Source organism: Rhinolophus sinicus, linkage group LG07 (genome assembly GCF_036562045.2).
Source record: "Rhinolophus sinicus isolate RSC01 linkage group LG07, ASM3656204v1, whole genome shotgun sequence".
Lineage (NCBI taxonomy): Eukaryota > Metazoa > Chordata > Mammalia > Chiroptera > Rhinolophidae > Rhinolophus > Rhinolophus sinicus.
Window position 1 is genome coordinate 113,437,757 of NC_133757.1, and position 21,598 is coordinate 113,459,354.

General features: G+C 36.0%; 1 protein-coding gene across 3 annotated transcripts in view; it reads right to left on the reverse strand.

The window, feature by feature from the left end:
- Positions 1–2,913: 2,913 nt before the first annotated feature.
- The window catches only part of NAA15 (N-alpha-acetyltransferase 15, NatA auxiliary subunit), a 124,130-nt gene continuing 105,445 nt past the window's right edge, over positions 2,914–21,598 (reverse strand). For 2 of the 3 annotated variants that reach the window (XM_019730820.2, XM_019730818.2), the window contains 6 exons: positions 20,997–21,190; positions 16,633–16,741; positions 14,540–14,638; positions 10,411–10,557; positions 9,391–9,488; positions 2,914–8,054 (listed from right to left, as the gene is read on the reverse strand). In XM_019730820.2, the coding sequence (XP_019586379.1) occupies positions 7,854–8,054; positions 9,391–9,488; positions 10,411–10,557; positions 14,540–14,638; positions 16,633–16,741; positions 20,997–21,190 (848 nt within the window). In that variant the 3' untranslated portion in view covers positions 2,914–7,853. The remainder of the gene's footprint in view (positions 8,055–9,390; positions 9,489–10,410; positions 10,558–14,539; positions 14,639–16,632; positions 16,742–20,996; positions 21,191–21,598) is intronic. The other variant, XM_019730819.2, reaches the window with a different exon arrangement.

The window sequence follows — 21,598 nt, forward strand, 5'->3', positions numbered from 1 at the left end:
CAGCCTATCTTTTGTCTGTCTTGGAAATTCATCTTTATCTTTCCAAACTGAAGTTTTTCCTAGTACATCCAAACAGAAATGAGTACTGACACATAGGGGTTTATATATTGCTGCTGCAATTACTTCTCAATTTGTCTGTCTCCTTTACTAGCCTGTGAAAAAAGCGCGAGCAGACTGTGTGTCACATATCCTCCTATGAAGCCTAGCTCCTAGAGGTAGTCTTCAGTCACTACTGGGTGGATGGAAGGAGGGACCATGGGACTGGCCTTATGTCACATCTTCTAAATGGTTTTTAACAGCAGCATTAAGAAATCTGCCAAATTCACTAACACTAGTAAGTTTCCATGAATGTCACGATGATGGAGGATGGAGGTATTACAGGTGGTTTTCGGTAGTGTGTGAAAAGGCAAAATAGTGTAAGTACTAGCATGTGTTATATAAAATACGACAGAAAAACTCAAAATTTCAGCTGTTGGTATCTAGGAAAGAATTAGAAACTACGTATTTCCTGAATATGCTGGCCCAATGTAGTGCAGGAGAAAATAGAAAAATAAGGATAATTAAGTAGAATATTGACAATTAAACAGGAAAGAACATCCTTTTGCAAAAACTAGTATTTATAAATGAATGCTTGGAGTGGCCGGTTAGCTCAGTTGGTTAGAATGTGGTGCTAATAACACCAAGGTTGCCGGTTCAATCCCCGCATGGGCCACTGTGAGCTGTGCCATCCTCAAAAAAAAAAAAAAAAAAAGAATGCTTATTATGTATCAGGCCTTATGGTAATCACTTTATATATAGTATGTTACTTAATCCTTCCAACAACTCTATAAACTAGAAAGTCATAGCATCTTGCCTAAGAGACCTGAACCAGGATTTAAACCTAGTTCACATTCTCACTTAAAAGCTTATGTTGGGAAGTTGGCTGGCTCGGTGGTTCGAGCGCGGTGCTCGTAACACCAAGGTCACCAGTTCAATTCCCATATGGGCCAGTGAGCTGCACCCTCTACAACTAGATTGAAAAATGACTTGACCTGGAGTTGAGCTGCGCCCCCCACAACAAGATTGAAAACAACGACTTGGCATGGAGCTGATGGGTCCTGGAAGGGCACAGTTCCTCAATATTCCCCAGTGGAAAGAAGGAAAAAAAGCTCATGTTTTTAACCACATCATATATTGTACACCAAGTCACTGTTTATACCAGAAATTTGGCATTTAGTCACAAGGATCAGAGAAACTAAAGCATAAGGCAAGCCTCCTATGTGAAGAGACCAGAACAATTTAGACCTTCCAGTTTGCAATGGTGAAAGACATGGATACATGTCTATCAACTCAAGAATGGTGAAAATATCAACATAATAAGGACCATTTATCACATACTTTAACCAGTCAAGAATAAACTAGATAGAATTGAGGGGTGGTCTATAAAACAATTCCTATTTTACTAAAGAAAAACATGCTAGATTGGATAGATTTGGGACATATAGCTAGAATGTTATTTCAACAGATCTCATAAAGCAGGTTTTAGTTTGATTGTGTAGCATGTAAATCTCCTTTCCAGGTTCTATACTAACAGGCCCAACATTTAGATTTAAATTGTCTCTCCTAGTGTCATGGTTCATTGCACATCTGAAATTTGCTAATAGTAATTCACTTGTTTACAGGAAATGCAGTCCTTTAGGGAGAAAAAAATACACATTTCATTGGGGGTTAAGGTGTGTGCAGATCTTCAGGGAGTAATATCTACCACATGTCCTTATTTAAAAGCCTGCTGACTGTGCTTTGCTTTGATATTCATCCACTCAAAAACTCAAGCATCTGTCTATGGCAATTATATTTTAAAAGTTGTTTCAAAGGAGAGAAGTTACCATGACATCTAACAAAACTTTTTTTCCTTTTGAATACCAGTGTCTCAGTAGTATAGTAGTAGCATGATTTAAGTAGAAAAAAGCATGGATTTTGAAAATAACCAGCTCTTGACAGAAATTTCAAATACAAGTTCTTCCCCTTAACATAACATGGGGGAAAATTCATTTTTACACTGACATAGTTGTTGGCCCCTTTGATCTCTTTGAGGAAAACAACCAAATACTGTATTTTAAACTTCTTCCTAACCAAAAACACTGGTTCTAAACTTTGGATGTACCTTAGAATCACTGGGGTACTCTTTAAAAGAAAAAAGAAAAGAAAAACCAATACCCAGGCCTGACTCCCGATCTTTTAAACCAGAATTTTTGCAGGTGGGCCTGGGCTTTGAGGTTTGTTTTTCAAAAATAGTTCCCCAGGGATTCTAATATACAACCAGGGTTAAGTGTATGACTTAAAAGGATTCGCTTGCCTACCTTACATAGAGATCAACTGTGGACCACAGCTGTTGTGATGAACACTGGCTATAAGGCCAAGTATCTAGAAATAACCACAGCAGATCCCTACCCAGTGTCTCCTTGCTTGTAATGATTAACAGTGGAGATACTAGGCTGTAAAAAACGGAGCCCTCCAATAGTTGGTGTATGTGTTACCGGTCTCCTCATACTGTTTGAAGGATGAAAAACAACTACCGAGTGACAATCTTTGTAGTAACTTATTTCCACTGGATGTTACCTGGGTGTCTCGTGGCAAAAGACATAAAGATGAATAAATTCACTGCCAACTAATGCCACAATGAACAGGCAAGTGAAAAGTCAGAGGATGGTCCATCAGTCATCTGCTTCCTACAAGGCTGGTCACACCCATTCCTGACAAACTATAGGAAAAAAAGAAAGATGTGAGAAATCCATTCAATATAAATAAAATATAATGGATCTGTGGTTTTGAGGGAATTCCTGAAGACCAACAGAGAGGGACGAGACGAAGATGAATGGGAATACTCTAAATCAAGATAAGGGATAAAAAATTTGTGAGCCTTTGCAGGTGACCTGAAAGTTAATAGTACTTTATTGCTATTTTCTACAATCTGTAGAGCAGTAATAATATTTACAGCAAATTTAACAAGGATTTAAATATCTACTATGTATTATCCTAGTCACTGTACCTTTATGCTAAAATGAACCCAGTGTAAATCCTAGAGATTTCATACATCACATTGGAACTGGATTTACGAGTCTGAACCAAAGCATTAATCATTTAACTTCATAATGTAATTAGACATTTCTCTCAAATAAAAAGCATCCTAGCAGGTGAATGAAAAATGCTATGTGAAATTAAATGTTTGAAATAATAGGCTCTTGACATAAAACTAGTTATAAAAAACAAAACTACAAGTTGGCTTATTCTTAGGTCCTTTTCAATGAACATCTGAGCAAATAATGTAAACAGTACAACAATGCTAGCTGAATGAGTTTCTGAATACTTGGACTACTGTTATTAATGCATTTTATTTTTTTTTACTGTTAATAAAGGGAAAAATTAGTATCCCATAGTTCAGAACTTAAAGGGAAGGTGTCTGGGAGACAGACTTATTGTTATCTATTTCTTTAAATGGCCCCCATTTCATTTTTAAATGTATCAACCAGCAGTATGACTACTTGAAGGCAAATAAGTAGTTCAAAAGAAAGATGGGAGGTAGTAGCTGACGTAGTTATTCATTAGTAACGAAGAAACACCAGCGTTTTGGAAGAACCTTTAGAAAACTCAGTCCCTATCCCACTTGCAATGAGGCATCAAGCACTAGACAACGGACCCAATAAACTTACAGATCAAACTAAGCAAGTGGCAAGTTTTAAAAAGGTCAATGTTAGGAAACCATGGTTGATTGGAATGATAGCCACAGAATGGGATGGAGAGGCTTCTTGTTAGACAATGCACACAGGTAACTAGGCAAATGCAATTATTGGCTGAAAGCAAATCATGGGATCCAGAACATATTCCAGAAATCTCTTCACTTGTTGTTTCTAAATGAGAAGATAATTTGTACTTATTGGGGCTAAGTTGAAGACTTAGCAACAGCAGAAATCTTTATATCACAGATAAAAAGCTTTTCATTATCATTCATCACTATCAATTTATTTTGTTAGGAAGAATTGTACCACTTGTATGAAATAACAGACCCTTAAATAGAAACCAAGGTCTCATATAAAAAATGTTAAGAACTACAAACATTACAGTCTTGTTGGAGCGCCAAGTATCAACTTTACTCTTGCTACAAGCAGACTTGAAACAAAATCTATATTGTTTTTGGCACACAGAACTCTATAAAAGAGCACTAAATATTGATTCCAAGCTTGTCTATAGCCGACAACTAGTAAATGTTCTAAATTACATAGTACCAATTTTTCCTTTCTTTTGGTTACTATCCCAAAATGGCATTGCTTCAAAAGCAACTGAATAAACTGAGAGGCTGGGAACCTCCAGACACTCTTTCCTGCACCACTGCTCCCTCCCCTCTGCCCATTATGTCATCAGAAGAGGATGTCCTGTGGAGGTAGCAGTGTTAAATAAATACGGCGTGTAACTTAGAGCATGTTAATAATACTCTTCTGCTTTACTGAAATAAGAGAAATTCTTTCCTCCAGAAGCTCCTGTACACTACCATCACTTTTATTTCATTATCCATCTTGTAGGTTGCACATTGAAAGGTGAAAGTGCAATTTAATAAATAACCTTTTCCAAAAATATTTTACTGCTACAAGTTGTGAGATTTCCAACCATCAAAACTGGAACAAAACATAAGTTTTTAGCTCCCTATGGTGCAACACGCCATTTCATAGGACTTTATTTTGGCAGTGGATTCGGCAAAGTTTAGATGATGGCTGAATGGCATCGAGAAACCCTGTCAGTAACTTACAGAAGTGGAGCATGAGCTAGCACAGGAAGACCACCTTCCATCCGAGAGGTCAGTCTTTCTTTGAATTCCCTTACGAGTAATTTCAAAATTTAAGGCTGGTAATTACTAAGACAAGTATATACGTATCTTGAGAGAAAATCCAACACTTAATCACCGTTTTCTAAACAGATGCTACACATGGCAACTAAAATATTCCTAGAAATTGTGCAGAAGAGAGACTTCCCTGAATTTATCACATCCTACCTGAATCTAGACACCTTCCTGGTCTCTCATAATCACAGCTTTCATTTCACAGCTCTAATAGCAATACACCATGGAGTACAAACAACACTGTGAAAAACAAGGGCCTGGTAAAACCCACGGGAAAGCTATGAACTAATGTCGGGACTACTTTTAGTCATGCCATTATAGATCACAGTTTATTCTTGTGCATAATAAATACAGAAAAATGTTGAAAATGCATGATTCAACTAACTGATTAAAGCTGAGTATACTAACTAGTCAGATTTTACTTTTTAAATGAGAAATGACAAGAGTAGTAAATATGAAGAAAAACAAAAAGAACTTTACTTTCCTATGTTAATACAGGTCAAGGGACCCTTTCTTCTCAAAAGGGTTGATAACACCAGTTCTTAGCAATAAACATAAGGCACTTGTTTAGATTACAACATCACTGCATTTTCTTTTCCACTTGTTTTTCTAACCCTGTTTTCCCCCCACAGTATCATTTGGAATTGAGAGAATGAGGCAAATGTGAGATGACCCAGTTGATACTACTCAGGGCAAAAGAGTACAGTACAATGTTTTAGGGGTGATGTCTGGACATACAGTGGACCCTATCAAGGTCCTCTGACACCAGACAATGTATCACTATCAAGTAAACCTGAAAGAAAATACAGTATTTATTCAATAGTTCCAGCAAAATCGGGTTGGAATACAACATATATGTTGGGAATCTAACTCTTCACGGTGGCCTCTGCATTGAGAGTTCTGAGTACTTAGGAATATTCATCCTAAGACAATCTACATCATTTGAACATTGTCAAGACAAACATATGAATTTCATTTCAATATACAGTAGAGTTTAAACATAATTCACACACACCCCCCATCGCATGACTGGTGCCTCCTCCAAACACCTCTGAGTGGCAGAGGGAGCACCAGTGTTCTTTCCCAACAAGAACGTCAGTTGCCACTCATAGGAGAAATTTTTTAAAAAGTTGGATTTTTTTGCCATCTGTTAAGATGTTCCTGAGACAGGACCAGTTAAAACATAACAAGCACTGGAGTTCAGTTTGTACTTTTCTTTACATCACTAAACTGTGAGACTGGGATGTGGAATGCAGGTAACATACTATGAAAGGTTGAGTTTAGCACAACTGTCAAATCAGTAAAAGGATCAGGTCTCCTGAAAATTCCCTTTGGAATATATTTTCTAGAAACTAAAAGTACCACAAAAAGGTCAGTTATATATACAATGATTTTTAGTCTTATTTGCTCAGATCTTGTAAATGCAATGAGAACCTTGAGCCAGAGGCTAGTTCTCAGTGTAGAGGTTTAACATTTTAAGGCTCATTTTCTCAATCAAAATAGCAGTTTTCTTTTCAAATTATGAATTCCAAATTACATTCACAGTACCTGCCGCCATCCTAGCACTCAATAAAATCTCCATGCAGAGCAGCACTGCGTTTGCATTTCGGTGTTTCCTGCCACCAGCACTCAGGCCTGTCCATAAAGCTCCCCCTGCACTAGCCTTCCAGCACACCACCTCTGGCCTGCACCTCTGTTTCCACCTGTGTGTTTTCACAGAAGCCCAACACAGACTAGTTGAAATATTCACACAACTGTTTTTCAAAACAATTTATTGCATCATATTTGGTACCTTATGTTTGACAACAAAAAGGAAATTACATCTGTAACTGCAGGAAAAAGAAGCTGGTCTGTTATTGAAAAAAAAATTTTTGGGCCCTTTAAAAATTACAAAGTCTTGGGCTTGCCTGAAACAACTGAGCAAGAAATATATTCTTAGAAATGTAGGGCTTCAAGTATTACAAACCTGTGACACTGTGGAAAAATTCCAGAGGTATCTAAACTGCAGCACTTTTTTTTCTGCATATCATGAACAAGGCCTGCTGAGGTTTTAACTATTAGTCTCTTGATCAGTCATAGAATGGTAGTCAGGAGTTCTGCTCTTTAACTTCAAGCCATGGTAGGTTTTCTTTTTTTCACTCTTGGGTGAAAAATTCATGCTTGCTAATTAGTTGGTGCCACATCACAGTGCATTTGGTTCTTGCATTACAGTTTCAACAAGTTTGGCCAAAACAATGCTGAAAGGTTTGCATTGTTATTTTAGTTCTTCAAGTTTTAGTTAAATTGAGATTGTTCTAACTGGTTCCTTCAGTTAAAAACTGTGGTACAAGAACACCAAACTGATCATGTACAGTGAATTTTGGAAACACAAGCGTATTGAACACTCTCTAGGTTTCTTCGAATTCTGCTTGGTATATGTTATGTCCCAGCTTCTACAACATGAAGCATCTGTTGTAGGTTTCTCTGTAAATAGTGATTCACATTTGCATACTTCCTATGGCCAGAATCAACCCCGCAACAAAACCAGACAGATGCTAAAGCCCCAACAACTCTTTGTGCTCAGTGAAAGAATCCAGTGCTAAAACAGCATTTATGCTGTCTGAGATATAGTAAAATCTCACAAGACAAATTTAAAGTAATATTTCTGCCACACACCTGCTTTGTTAGCTGTAACAGCCTCCAGATTTTATATAAATTAGTTTAAAAACATGGGAGGGTAGGTAGGAAGAGGATAAGGTATCTTTTTTTTACCCCTCAATTTTAGCAGCTTTTAATGTTTAAGAAACTGAACCTATATCCTGTAATATGTTAGATATTTTATATATACTTTTTCAGCAGGATAAAAAACGTAAAACACTATTTGAAGGCAAGAACATTTACTCTTCTCATTCTGTGTAAGTCAGAGCAATGCAGCAGGTGCGTGACAAAAATATTATACACTAGGTATGGTCCAAAGTCATTCCATTTGCTTGTTTAATGATGTTCAAATTTCATTGGCCAGTTCTTCAGTTTCTGCAGAACTATCTCCATTAACTGTGATCTTCATATCCTCTTCATATCCAGGAGGCATGAAAGCCAAAGCATAAGGGAAAAGCTTATGACAATTTGCTCTATAAACTTCAGCAGCGTCTTTACAGTCTCCTAGGCTACCATCACACAAGGCGTCTAATACCTCCATACAAGTCTAAAGAAAGAAAAAAAAAAGCCATGTTATAACTTGTTCAAAAAGCCATTTTTACTGTGAATTTATCAGACATTTTGTTAACAACAGATTTCTGAAATAAGATGCCAACATACACATGTAAGAAAAACAAAAGCATTCACTCCCACCTTTGTATTCCATTAGAATTAGTGTCTTCAGAATTACAGGGTTAATGTAAAAGATGAATGTATAAGCAGGGCCAGGACTGGGGTTGGGCAAGCAAGGTGTGTAAGGTGCTACATTTAAAGAGATGCCCACTTTCAGTAAATGCTGGAACCTACGTGGCCACCTTGCCTCTGCCTAGCCTGGCCTGGAATATAAACGTCAAAATTGACACACCAATGTCAATTACTGCACTTGAGCATTTTAACTTTATTGGAGGCTTAGAGGCAGTTGGCAAAGTCAAACATTGTTTTTCAACCTTGTATTCAAACTAAAGAGAACCTTAAGATTTATGTCCAATAACTAAGCAGGAAAGAGTCTCAAACACAAAGGGTATATATGTAAAAATAATTTGTTCATGAAAATTGATAATTCTTTCAACCAAATCCCTAAGTAGGTCTGCTTACATTTCTAAATAATTCATGGTGACAGTATTTCTCATGTTGTTTTTCTTCATCTTTTCACTTGGAAAACAGTTTGTACTTTCCAGATATATAATACCCTAAACAAGCTTTGCCAGTCTAGAAAGGTTCTAATCTAAATGATACAACCAATGAGGCAAATTTTTCTTTCTTAAACATATTTTCTTCATTTGCTATTAAACGAAAATATTTAAACGTCTTTCAGCAAGTGCTTTTTTTATCTGGTTGATTATTATCATACAAAACAGCTGTCCTTTGTTTTCAGTCTAATTAAAAACTGTAGTTTGCAACATACCCATATTATCTTTCACGCTACCTAACCTCATGTTATATTTACATGACATAAAATGAGTATTTAAAACTCAACTTCTGACAAATACATCTTAAATATGTCAGAATCTTCAATGAGACCACTGCTTGCTCAGAAATGCATATAAATTGAAATCCAAAATTACCTATGGAATGTACATGTGATTTTACTAAAACATTTCTAAAAAAATTATTGTTGACAGGTGTGAAACTAGTTATTAAATGCCAAGTAGCCTACTGTGCATGTGTGAACAAACACACAACCCTAAATAAATGTAAGTAAGTTTCTGACATGGATTCATAATGGTTTGGAGAACAGTATGCATAAATAACAAAAAAATTATTTGGTGAAAACTGTTCTCTTGATAAATAGAGGAACAAAAAGGAATCAGGTACACTTACAAAGAGATTACAAAAAAGTTTACCTGGAGGTTTCTGTTAGTGAGGGATTCATCAAGTGTTGTTGCCAACTCTACAGCTCGCTTCTGACTAGAAGGATCTAAATAATATACCATTTTGGCAGCTAAACGAGAAGGAAAAAGGAAATCTGTTTTATTTTAAGGTACAACCAGCATCTTACACTCCATCTATTCAAATAAAATACAAGGTATATGTGCACACAGCGTGGCACTTTATTAAAAAAATGAAAAGAACCATTTGAAACACTTTTATTTAAAAAAAATAAAAATAGTTCTAGAGGGTAGACCAGAAACAGCCTAACTGTCCAAATTAGGAGAATGATTAAGGCAAGAGATGAAGAAATGCAAATATTCTAATAATATGTGTCTTTGTATGGTGGGACCATGGATAGTTTTCTTTCTAAAATGAGCATACTTTGGGATTGAGGGGAATACCCAACCATGATGGTATGAGCCAAAAAGCTGAATTCACAATTACACAAGGGCACACAAAGCTGCTGGGTGTCTTAGCCAGGTATTTTAAAAGCACCCTAAGGCTCCACCTACGTGATCCCACTGAGTCCAGACTTTGGCTTACTAGTAGGCTCTTGCCAGATGACCCCTGACTGTGAGATGGTTTCAGGTGTTCAGCATTGCCAAGTTTGATATCTTACATAAACACGAGAAATTGAAGATGATGGTCATATTCAAGTGAATTTTAAGAGCACACTGATGGGAGAAAGAAATAGAGAGCTCTCCTTTATTATACGTACTGCATGGCTAAATTCAGTTATACATGCTTCTTTGTAATGCCTATGCTGAACCAGGAGAAATAACTGACTGACCTTGATTCATAGTAATAATTTTGTCTAAGAAATTAACAAACGTATAGGAAGCATATTTAAGCTGCGTAATTTTCATGGATTAAAATGTGACACATGTTGCCTCTTACATGTGAACAATGTGTAACCTTGTCATTGACCCATTAAAATAAAAAATGAAGTTGTGTTAGGAGGCTAGGAGATAAGGACAAAATAAAGTGATTACCTGATAATCTGTGTGGCAATGAATCAGAATTCCTTTTCAGAAAAGTTTCATTAAAATTCTTTGGATTTGTTGCTCCAAAAAGACGATTCATTTCTTGTTTTAATACTGTTCTAACTGTATCAGATAAATCTTTACTTTCACATACTGCTGAACAAATTAAAAACAAACTCTATTAGCAATGAGAAACTGATAAAGTTTGTTGGAGTTAAAAAATTATCTACTTGATGAGGCCAATGAAACAAAGCAATTATAGACAAAGACTAGACAAACCTACAGATAATTCAACATTTGAAGAGCTTACCTATATAAATTTAAAGAATGTGTGTCAGCAGAGTAATCTAATGACTTTCTAAAGGCACTCAAAGACATTTCATTGACAGATGATTCATTTCCAGAAAAGAACAGAAAGCAAAAGAGATGACCAAAGATGTAGTTCCATAGCCTTCTAAACCCCTAAGGGCTGGCCCCCATTAATTTTAAAGAGTCTGCAAAGCAGGGCCTTGACAGCACCTACCTGGTAGATAATGTCACAGCAAATATGCAGTGCTGAAGACAACAGAATTTTCCTCACCATCTCCATCTTCTTATACCCAAGTAAGGCATTACAAACTTATCAATATTAAAAGAAAATGGTTGACTTCACTGACCTCTATTTTCAGGGGTTATGTGAACTGAGCCATCACTACATAATAAACTCCAAAGGACCATCAAAGTGTTTTCCTATAATGAATGCACTGTAGTCATCTTATTCTCAGGCCTTGGGATTTGGAGATGGAAAAACTGACCCACACTTTTCTGGACTAAATCCTAGTTACGCTTTGTTTCATTGTTGGCATACCTCAGAGCTATTGCAGGTTCAGTTCCAGACCACCACAATAAAGCAAATTATCACAATGAAGCAAGTCACACACAGTTTTTGGTTTCCTAGTACATATAAAAGCTACTGTGTTTCCCCGAAAATAAGACCTAGCTGGACAATCAGCTCTAATACATCTTTTGGAGCAAAAATTAATAAGACATATTTATATTATATTACATTATATATTAAAGACCTGGTCTTATAGTAAAATAAGACCGGGTCTTACATTAATTTTTGCTCCAAAAGACGCATTAGCGCTGATTGTCCGGCTAGGGCTTATTTTCAGGGAAACACGGTATGTTTATACTATACTGTAATCTATTAAGTGTGCAATAGCATTATGTCTAAAACAACCAATGTACATTAAAAAATACTTTAGTGCTAAAAAGTGCTAACCATCATATGAGCCTGTTGAAAAAATGGATGGTGCTGACAGACTTGCTCAAAGCAGTGTTACCAAAAACCTTCAATTTGCAAAAAACGCAGTTTGCAGAGCGCAATAAAACAAGGTATGCCCGTTTTAATTTGGTATACAGAGACAGTCTGGAGCTTTGAGCCAGACAGACCTGGGTATAGATCTAGGCTTGGACAAATCACAACCTCTCTGAACCTATTTCTTGATCTATAAAACTGAGGTGATATCTAACCTACAAGGATCACAGTAAGAAAGAGCTAAGATTAAAAGAATTATGTAATCGATATTCAATAAATTGTAGTTATTATTTTTGTCATAGATTGAAAACATGAATAGGTTTTCCTTATGGTTAGCAACTATGACGGTGGCTTTCAAACCTTGTCTACAACCAAGTATTTGTACTCTGATAAACATGTATCCCATTTACATAACCTAGCATATGAAGCAAAAGTTTCTTACTAATCCTTACTTTGTGCAATAACACGCTGGTATTTTCTATTGTATTTTTATTTTTTGTTTTTGAATGCTGGTAATGACCAACCCACTAACTTGCTTTCATTGTCTCACCAACAGATCATTACCCTAAGTTTAAAAAACACTGAATTTTTGCGTAGTAAATATCCAAATGAAACATTCTACACATAATTACTAACTAAATAATTGACTGATATGAAATGATAAACAGCATTTCTTCTATCATGCGATGGAATTGGGTGGTTCAAATAAACGAGCTACTAGTTAAAGAAGTTAGCTTAACGTCCATATGGCTGTACTTTCAACTTGGTTTAAAGGAATCCTGCAGGGTTTAACAAAGATGCCCCAATTTTGCGACGTTGTACTAAGTACACACCTGTTCTTAACAAAGCTATTAAGCAGTATATCCAACTTCTAGAAGGCTTTTTGAAGACACAGTGCTTCTTTATCACTACAAATTATCACTGCTTTCATGGCCTAAATTTAGTCAAAACAAAAATCACTTTGTAAATCTCTTTCTGACAATGTTAGCCGAACACCTGGGGCAATGGGGATCGCTAACAAGGACATTCAATAATCCTGCCTTTGTTCCTCTGAAGTCCCTGAGCATTTCAATTTTCTGCAACAACCGATCAAAGAAAATAGTCATGTTCATCAATCCATACACTCATTATAAGCAAATACATTTAGAAATGACAATTTTAATTCGTATTTCACAGGAAAGTCTCTTAACTCCCATAGCACTTATAGCTATTATTTTACTACCTTTCAGGAAAGAATCGATCATACAAAAACAAAGTGTTTATGTTACTTTTGAAAACAGTTTAGGTGTACTCCATCCTAATCGAGAATGGATTAAAACTATTGTTTTTAGCCTTAATTTTCTGATGCATGATTTCAAAGTATTTTTTAATACAAAAAAGAGACTAAAAAAATTTCTTGATTTTGTCTAAATATAGCAGTTCTTTCTTCTATTTTCTATAATGTGGATATATTATTTATTACTTTCTGATTTTAAAAACATTGAGGAAAAACACTTCCATGACTCAGTTGTTAAAACAGGAATCATATCTTTGACAAGCATAAATATAATTTAAATAAGGCTTTAACTCCCCCTCACCCTCCGGTTCAAGCCGTTGTTTCTCAGTCTAGTTGTGTAGGACACAGCCTCCTGGTCCATACTGGTATTATGAGCCTTGCGCCCCCCCGCCCCTACCCCCGGGGCTGAGGCAGTTGGTCGCCAGCTGTTGGTTGGCGGGTCACAGCAGCCCTCGGCAGCTCTCGCCAACCTCCAACCTCCGGCTGCTCACGGCAGCCCAGCTCCAAGGGGAGCTGTTGTTCACAATCTTAGCTGTAAAGGGTGCAGCTCACTGGTCCGTCTGGGAATCAAACCCACAACCTTGGTGTTAGAAGCACGGCGCTCCAACCACCTATGCCACCGGGCCAGCCCTAGGCTTTATTTTTTCTTAGAAGACAAAACAGTGTTCTTAATTAGGACAATTTAGCAATTTTCAAAACAATGATTGGGATGTCTGGTTTAATCTCATTATTTTATATAATGTATGGATTCATATTGGACTGGGTAGTGAGCAATTAGATAGCTAATTTAATAGTGTTTCTAAAGTCTGCAGGTTGGAAACATTCAATTTCTCCTTCTCCAGTTACTTAAAAATCAAAACAACAATATCAACACTATTTGATTACAGGAGTACATTATCTAAATTACTAGAAAGAACAATCTGAAGACCTGGACTCTCGTCCCTGCTTCATTACTAATTATCTATGTTACCTTGAATAAGTAATTTAATCTTTAAGTGTCCCAAATTTCTCAACTATAAAATGAGAGAAAATTTTAGAGAAACTTCTGGTCTCTAAAATTCTGCAGTTCTATAGTACTTCACATTAAAACTAATGTATGGAATCTTTCTGTCAAAATATTTGAGAAGTACAATGATCAATGTTTTAAAGTTCTTTTTAACCTGTATTTAGTAACAAAAATTGTATGATTCAAATTGTGCTAAACACAGATAAGGGGATAACCAGTGAATTTCAAAGAGATTGTTCAATTTTAGAACAATTTACTATGAAGCTTAACATAAAATATGATTCAAAGCTTCAACTTACATGTTAACTTTTTAGAAACAAAGGTGATTCTCAAATATCTGGAGTGAACAGTTCGATGTCAAGAAATACATGACATTTCTAGTCTTAAAATAAAGACCCTCAATACAAAGAAAAGACCCCTGTTTTTTTCTCTCAGCTAATTTAATGTGCAATGGCTTTAAAATGATTGAGTTTATGATAAACTTGTAAAGATCACTTATACAATCACTATCAACTACTATAATCAAATACTTAAGTAATGGAAAACAAAGACATACCAGTACTAAAGAGTCGAATCATACACTCATGAAGCCAGGGATGACTAGAATCAATAGCAAATGCCCGCTTTACTGATTGTAGCATCAAAAGAAACTTTTCTATAAAAAGAAAAAGTAAGATATATTTTGATCATTTGATAAAATACAATGCCCTCCTTTGGAGGACTAAGACCTTTCAAATAGAAAAACTAATTTAGAGTCAAACCATCTGAACTACAACATATGACTAAAGTAAATGATTTCTTCAGATTAGCAACATTAGCTAATGTTTTCCACACAACATTCTTTGAGAAAAAAAGATTTATAAAAATTTAGATGGCAGTCAACAAAATCTGAACTAACACCATATAAGCAAAAAAACAAATTTGAAGCCATTTCATTTCCTAACCTCCTTTAATTTAATCGAAACAAAGGGATTTTTCCCGCTACTTAGAAAACATCGTTTATGCTTAACACTATCTCCTTTTCTCCTTTCTTGTGTTTTGTGACATGTAAAATGGTTTGCCTCCTACCCGACTGACCTGTCCTCTCCTGTCAATCCCTGGCTGTCCCCTCCTCCCCAGAAAGGAAGAGTTTCAGTCATTTTCTAATTTTTATGCTATTCCCCCATGCATATCCCTGTGTCTCCCAAGTTTCAGTAGTGTTTCTACCTGATGAATGGAAATTTGCAACAGAATACGCACCATAGTTCCAAGCCTCCTCTATGACCACCTCTTTGTTAAGACTTCCCTAATTTGGTACCATCTCCAAGTATCAAAATTCAAAACCCCAGGCTCCTCTGACATTTCCATTTCCCTGACCCCCAACACTCAGAAAGCTCAAAGCAGTGCCATGTCCTCTTTTACTACCCATTTCACTCTACTGCAGTGGAGGCCCAATACTAGAGAGCCCTTCAGAGGTAAGAACACAGCCAAGGAGCCCACTGAATGGAATTTAGATCGCCTTTCCCCACTTTAAGTAGAACGGCTTTTATTTTATACTTTGGGATTTATTTAAGAGTATTTGTTAAAAAGGGAGCTGCAGTAACTGTTTTAAAAGATTTAAATTGCTGGATTATCTATTAAACTTACTTTCCAAATTATAACATAATCATTGTGGAAAATAGAAAATATAGTAGAAAATATTCTAATCATTCAAATTCAAGAGACAATCTTTGTTATCTTTGGATCTATTTTTCCCGGCCGCTTTATATTTTATATATCCATATAAGTATCTTATTAAAATTAAAATCAAACTATAGTTTTTTGTCCTATTTTCAAACAATGTTATATGGCAACCTTTCCCCAAAACCACAAATTACTTTTTTGATAAATGTGATTTTTTAATGGATACTCTACAGAGGTACCATTTTATTCAATCTCTTTTAGTAGGACAGTTGCACTGGAGCAACAACCTCTGTCGATCTTACTAACCCTTGTTTCTCTTCCCTTGAATATGCATCACTTAAACGATAAACTTTTTTTTTTAATGAACCATTTGGATGACATCAATTCAATGCCATAAAGTCTTCTTAGTATCTATTTCTATATATAATGTAACCATTCTAAACCTGGCAACCAAGACCCTTCATTTATATCCTTCATTTATACTTTACCTGGCTCAGGCAATATAGCCAACCTCAACATTATTTACACACACTTGAGTTTTCTTAACAAAGCCTCTTCCCTTCTATGCAGTTTTTCTTTTAGAAATATGATCTATCCTTCAAGATACACCTCAAGCATCACGTCTTCTATTTTTAACAACAGCTAATAATAGCTAACATTTATTTAATGCTTACTGTGTCGCAGACATTATCCAAGCTCTACATGTATGAACTAGTTTTATCCACACGTACATGGTAATTACTATATCTGACCTTAATCCTAGTTAATGTACGTACACCTACATTGATTTTCATGTCCTAGAAGAGATATCTGTATCACTGTACCTCCCCGCAACATACTGTGTGTGCACAGCAGGCATTTCCGTGAGGAAGCTGTATTGGCATTTGCTCAAAAACCCTCCAGTGGTGAGGCTATTGGAGTTGGGAGACTATAGCTAAGAAATACAGTGATCAATTTTATCAGGGCCACTATATCCTCATTGCCTACCTTTCCTAAAGTAAATTTCAAAGGCAAAAAGATGAGTTTCTATCTTGTTCTTCACCAAGTTCTTCAACGGTGTTAAAAATTTAACAGCTTCTTCCAACGGAGTTTCAACCTAACAAAAATAAAAGATATTATATAAATGGAAGCAAGATTTTGGGGGGGATGTGATGTCACTCTATTAAAAACTTTTTGTTTTGTTTTTTTGAAAATCAGTTACCCGTCACCCAGAAATACACTGTTGTATTTTTAATTCCCATAATCCAAAGAAAAAGGATTTTGAACTATATTAACTCTTCACTGGTTTTTAACCACAGAGATTACGTTATCTCTGGATAGAAACTATCCAACAATTAAGAAGGTAAAATAGAACCAGGGAAAGAAAGACAGTAAAAGAAACAGGTAGATAACGGGTGGGGGACATAGGAGGGGTGTGAAATAGGATGAAGAGGGGTAAGAAGAAAACTGGAGAGAACATTGCTGAATAAGTGAATGTTCTTTTTAAATTCAAACAAAGTGAAGTATAATTAAGCTATTATAAAATAATACAATATCCATTTGGTCTTGCTTTATTCCACTACATATTCTATAGAAATTCATATTATTCAAATGCCATACTAATGGTGAGATGGTATTTGAAAAGATTTATTTTTATAGAACTGTCTCGACCACCTTTTATTAATTATGCAAACGTCACTGAATCACTTATCGGCACTGAGCAGATGTACTGTTTACTACATAAGTGTCCTACACTCCTACACTGAGCATTGAGACAAGACTATTCTCTACAGACTGCGGAGTGGGTTCGGAACAACACCAATTTTATCAGAAGAGCACTGAATATCTGGGTTCTATATTTGTCTTCTCTCATCATAGAGGTAGTAAGAATTTATCCTCGATGGAATGTGGATTTGCCCTATTATCTGACCAACATGTTTGTTTGCAGTACAGTAATTGTAGTTTCACCAACACAGACTAGCCAAGGAAATTACTTCACAGCACTAAAACACAAAAGTTAAGCAATGAGGTGAGAGCTATAGGATTGACCTTGTACTAACTAGTGTGTAAAGCAACTGGCATTATTCTGAAGGATACATGCTCTAAACCAGAAATCAGTACATGGCACCGGCACTCTAATAGCTGCAGACACAAGAGACAGAGGAAGAAATGGGGGCCCTCATGACTATGTCTTTCTCACACATTTGTAAATGTTTTACTTCTTATTCCCATGATTCTAAGTTCTACTGAATTGGAATTTGGGGTATACAGGAGAGAAAACCTCTACCAGGGAAAGGTAAAGAACTGGAAACTGAAATGCCATCCGTCTCCATCAAGCTTTTCATGGTTCTCGGGGTGTAGATTGAACACAGGTCACTTAGATATGGCTGCTATTACAAAATGTAACAAGGAATGTAGGGAAGTGAATCAATACAAGCACTATACTAACTGAAATCAAGTATTTGAACTTTGAAAGAGAAAACAGAGAAATTAATTGTCTACAATTCTAATAAAAGAGAACGTGTGCCCCCAAGGAGATCTGGATCTGCTGTCCCCATGATTCTGCACGCCTCAGTTCTGTGTGCCTCTCATAGATAAGATTTTCTCAGGCTAAATCTAAGTGTTTAGCAATATGCACATAAACACAATAAAGCTAACTACATTCTATATTTACATATACATAATGCAGTATGGGGTTTTATATATATATGTGTACACACACACACACACACACACACACACACACACACACACACAAGCATATAAGCAGGGACAAGTTTCTAAAATCAGTGCCTAAGACAGAAAAAAAGGAAACAAAAAGTATTTTATTCTTATTTAGAAAAATACCTTGGAAAATCCCTTAAGTTGTAAAGACAGATCTATAGATATGACTGTATCACTAGTTTACGTTATGTCTAAGAAAACCATGTATTTCAGTACCAAAATCATAATCATTATAGCAAGATGTTCACACTAGGAAAGGCATACAAGAACTGAGATGGACTAAATAAATGGGAGCCGTACCTCCCACATCTTAGACTCAGCTGCGGTCTACGCTCACTGAGTGGAGTAATGGATGGAACTGTTGGCATTGTGCATACTCTTTATGTCTCTACCAAAAACGACATCCTGTCATGAAGATTTGAGTTTACTTAAGTTACATAAATGTAGACAGGAACTGCATTGTATTGATGGGCAATGTAAGACATTCGCAAGGGCAGTTTTGACCATATTGATATATAAACTAACCTGTAATCTAATCTGTATGTTAAGATACGTTGTGTAGGAGTATATCTCCCTATACACCCAGCAAAAACAAAAAGTTTAAACTATATAGATAGAATACGGAAGACTGATTGCCCTTGGTAAGGAACGTCTGTTTGCATTACAGGAAAATAATCCAGCCAAGATGACTGCTAACTGGAGGAAGATGGGTGGTTCACGAGGGAAACCAAATACAAACTACTGCCTTGGGATATGGTGGAGAAACAAGCAACACAGCGACCACCAAGACTTCAGATTCATACTGAGTCAACTGAGTATTCAACTCACTAGTAAACTTCTTCCTATCTTCCTTAACTAGAATTACTGCAAATTTAATAATGCTTTTTATTTATGTGAGATATCTATTATCCTGAACTAGAGACAGTAAAGTTACCATTTACCACATAGAAGAATGCTGAAATATAATTATCACAAAAAAGCATATATGGATTGTAGACCCAGACTTGGCAGGCAGCTTTTAAAGTGGCCGACAATGCCACTCCTGGTTAGAGAGGGGCATCTTGGAGCAGTTATTCTAGAAAGAGAAGGATGTTATGTGCCTAACGGGTAAGAACAGTATATACTGAAGAGCAGTCCATACACCTGGCTGCTTTCCACTAGGTTCCTTCCAAATTAAGCACATTTTGTAGGCATTACTTTGTTCTGAGACTCTACAACCCTCTAGCTAAGATTAGACTATAACTTGACATCTGGCCCCAAAGCTGCCTTTCTAGGCTGGACAAAAGGAACACCCAACAGCCTACAGGAGGCCTGGTGTAACAATTCTGTTCTGCGGGGGTACTCCTCATTAGACAGCGACTAAACAATCCCCTCTCTGTAAGAACTATAATGCGAAATATGAAAAGTTATAAAGCAAAAATCATTAAGGAAAGCTATGTGATAGACAGAAAGCAAGTAGAAAGAATAATGGTGGCAGGTAGTCAGTTATGGTGGTAAAAGCAGAAGCAATAAAGTTGAGACCTAAAGATGGAAGGCCCCTAAAGTTGGTATTATTCCTGAATAACTGTAATTCTCCATGAGGCCTAAGAGGTCAATTTTCTGTGCTTACTCACTTCCCTATATATTCTTCCAATAAACTCCTCAAAACAATAAAAAGGTACTATCTTTGTTCCTAGAAAAAAACATAATTAGTTGTGAAAAGATGTCAATATATCCTTGTGAAATCTAAGCTAGATTTCGCTGTGGTTCTTAAATAGCAATAATGCTATTTAAGGAGATATTACTGTCTGTCTGCTCTGGTATAATTCTAAAACTATTTTCCAGCTCTATTTGTTAGTTATTACAATTTTCCTTTGTTATAAAGCAATCAATTATTTTTGAATTTTTAGTTACCAGTGAGGCTAAAACTGAACCCTAGGGCAATGTTCTTATGACTATACTGCTTTAACACAATAAATTATGCAGTTATTTTCACATGAAATAGGAGGATGTCAAAGGCCCAAAGAAAAAGTACACAGGTAAACTGTTAATCAAAATGGTTCACGTGACAATGAATACCTTGGTTTTAGCTTAATGGTTTAAAATGGCAGATAAGATTTTAGCTTGGGGGAAAATATTTAGGGACTTTTATGATATTAGGTGCAACTCACATACTTCAATAAAGAAATATTGTAAACTGACAACACGGGTGAGAGATACACATATAAAACTCACTTTTTAACAAGTTGAATCTATATATAAAAACTTGAATATTCTCACTTAGGCACTACATTCTTTACACATGTATTTTCTCTCATCCCTAGTGGGGATTTTTCCTAATCCCATTTTATAGATGAGGAAAATATCAGAGAGGTTAGACAAAGTGTCCAAGACACACAGTGAAGATAAGAGCTGACATGTGGACCCAGATCAAAATGACTCAAAAGCCCAAACTTCCCTGTACCATACTAGATTACTCTGGATCACAATCATTATTCCAAGTTTTGAACGTGAAATATGATCAGGGGAGAAAAAGTCAAAAAAGACTAAATTCAGAATGATTTTTTGCTCAAAAATCTATAATCAAATTAGTTGAATAAAACAGTATAAAATGACAATAGCTGGTCATGAAATTTCACTGAATTGTGCTAAACACTATTATGAAGTACCTTGGCCAGTTTTTCAGGGATAAGTTCTTCTTTCGGACCTCCAATTTCCTCATCATCATCATCTTTCTTCTTTTTTTGATTTCTCTGCTGCTTTTCTTTTTCTGCATTTTTTTTCTCTTCTTCTATCTGGGCTTTCTTTTGAGCTCTTCTTTGTTTATTACGTAGCTTCTTTAGTTCTTTGTCAGACATGTTTGCTGTAGACAGTAAGTGTTAATGAAATTATAAGCACGTTAATAAGATTAGTAATGATCAATTACTACTACTTAATATTCCCAAACTCCCATAAAAATATTATTATACATGTTCATGTGTCAATGTGTATCTAGCCTTTTAATGACTCCACATTTTATAGAGAGCACTGCTTAACTTCTTCAAAAAGATTTTTGAAAGCAGGTGGGGACCTGGTGCTGCAACCATAGCAAAGCGAAGAAGCATACAAGTTTCTATAGCCATTAAACTACTTGCAATTCTAGGAATATAGGTTGTTTCGTATCTCCATAGCTTTGGACTATGCTTTCTCTTAGTTATGCCTTCTTTAACGTTCTTAAACAGTTATTTATTCTCCACTCTGTGCAGCCACTATATCTTATGTATTTTGCTTG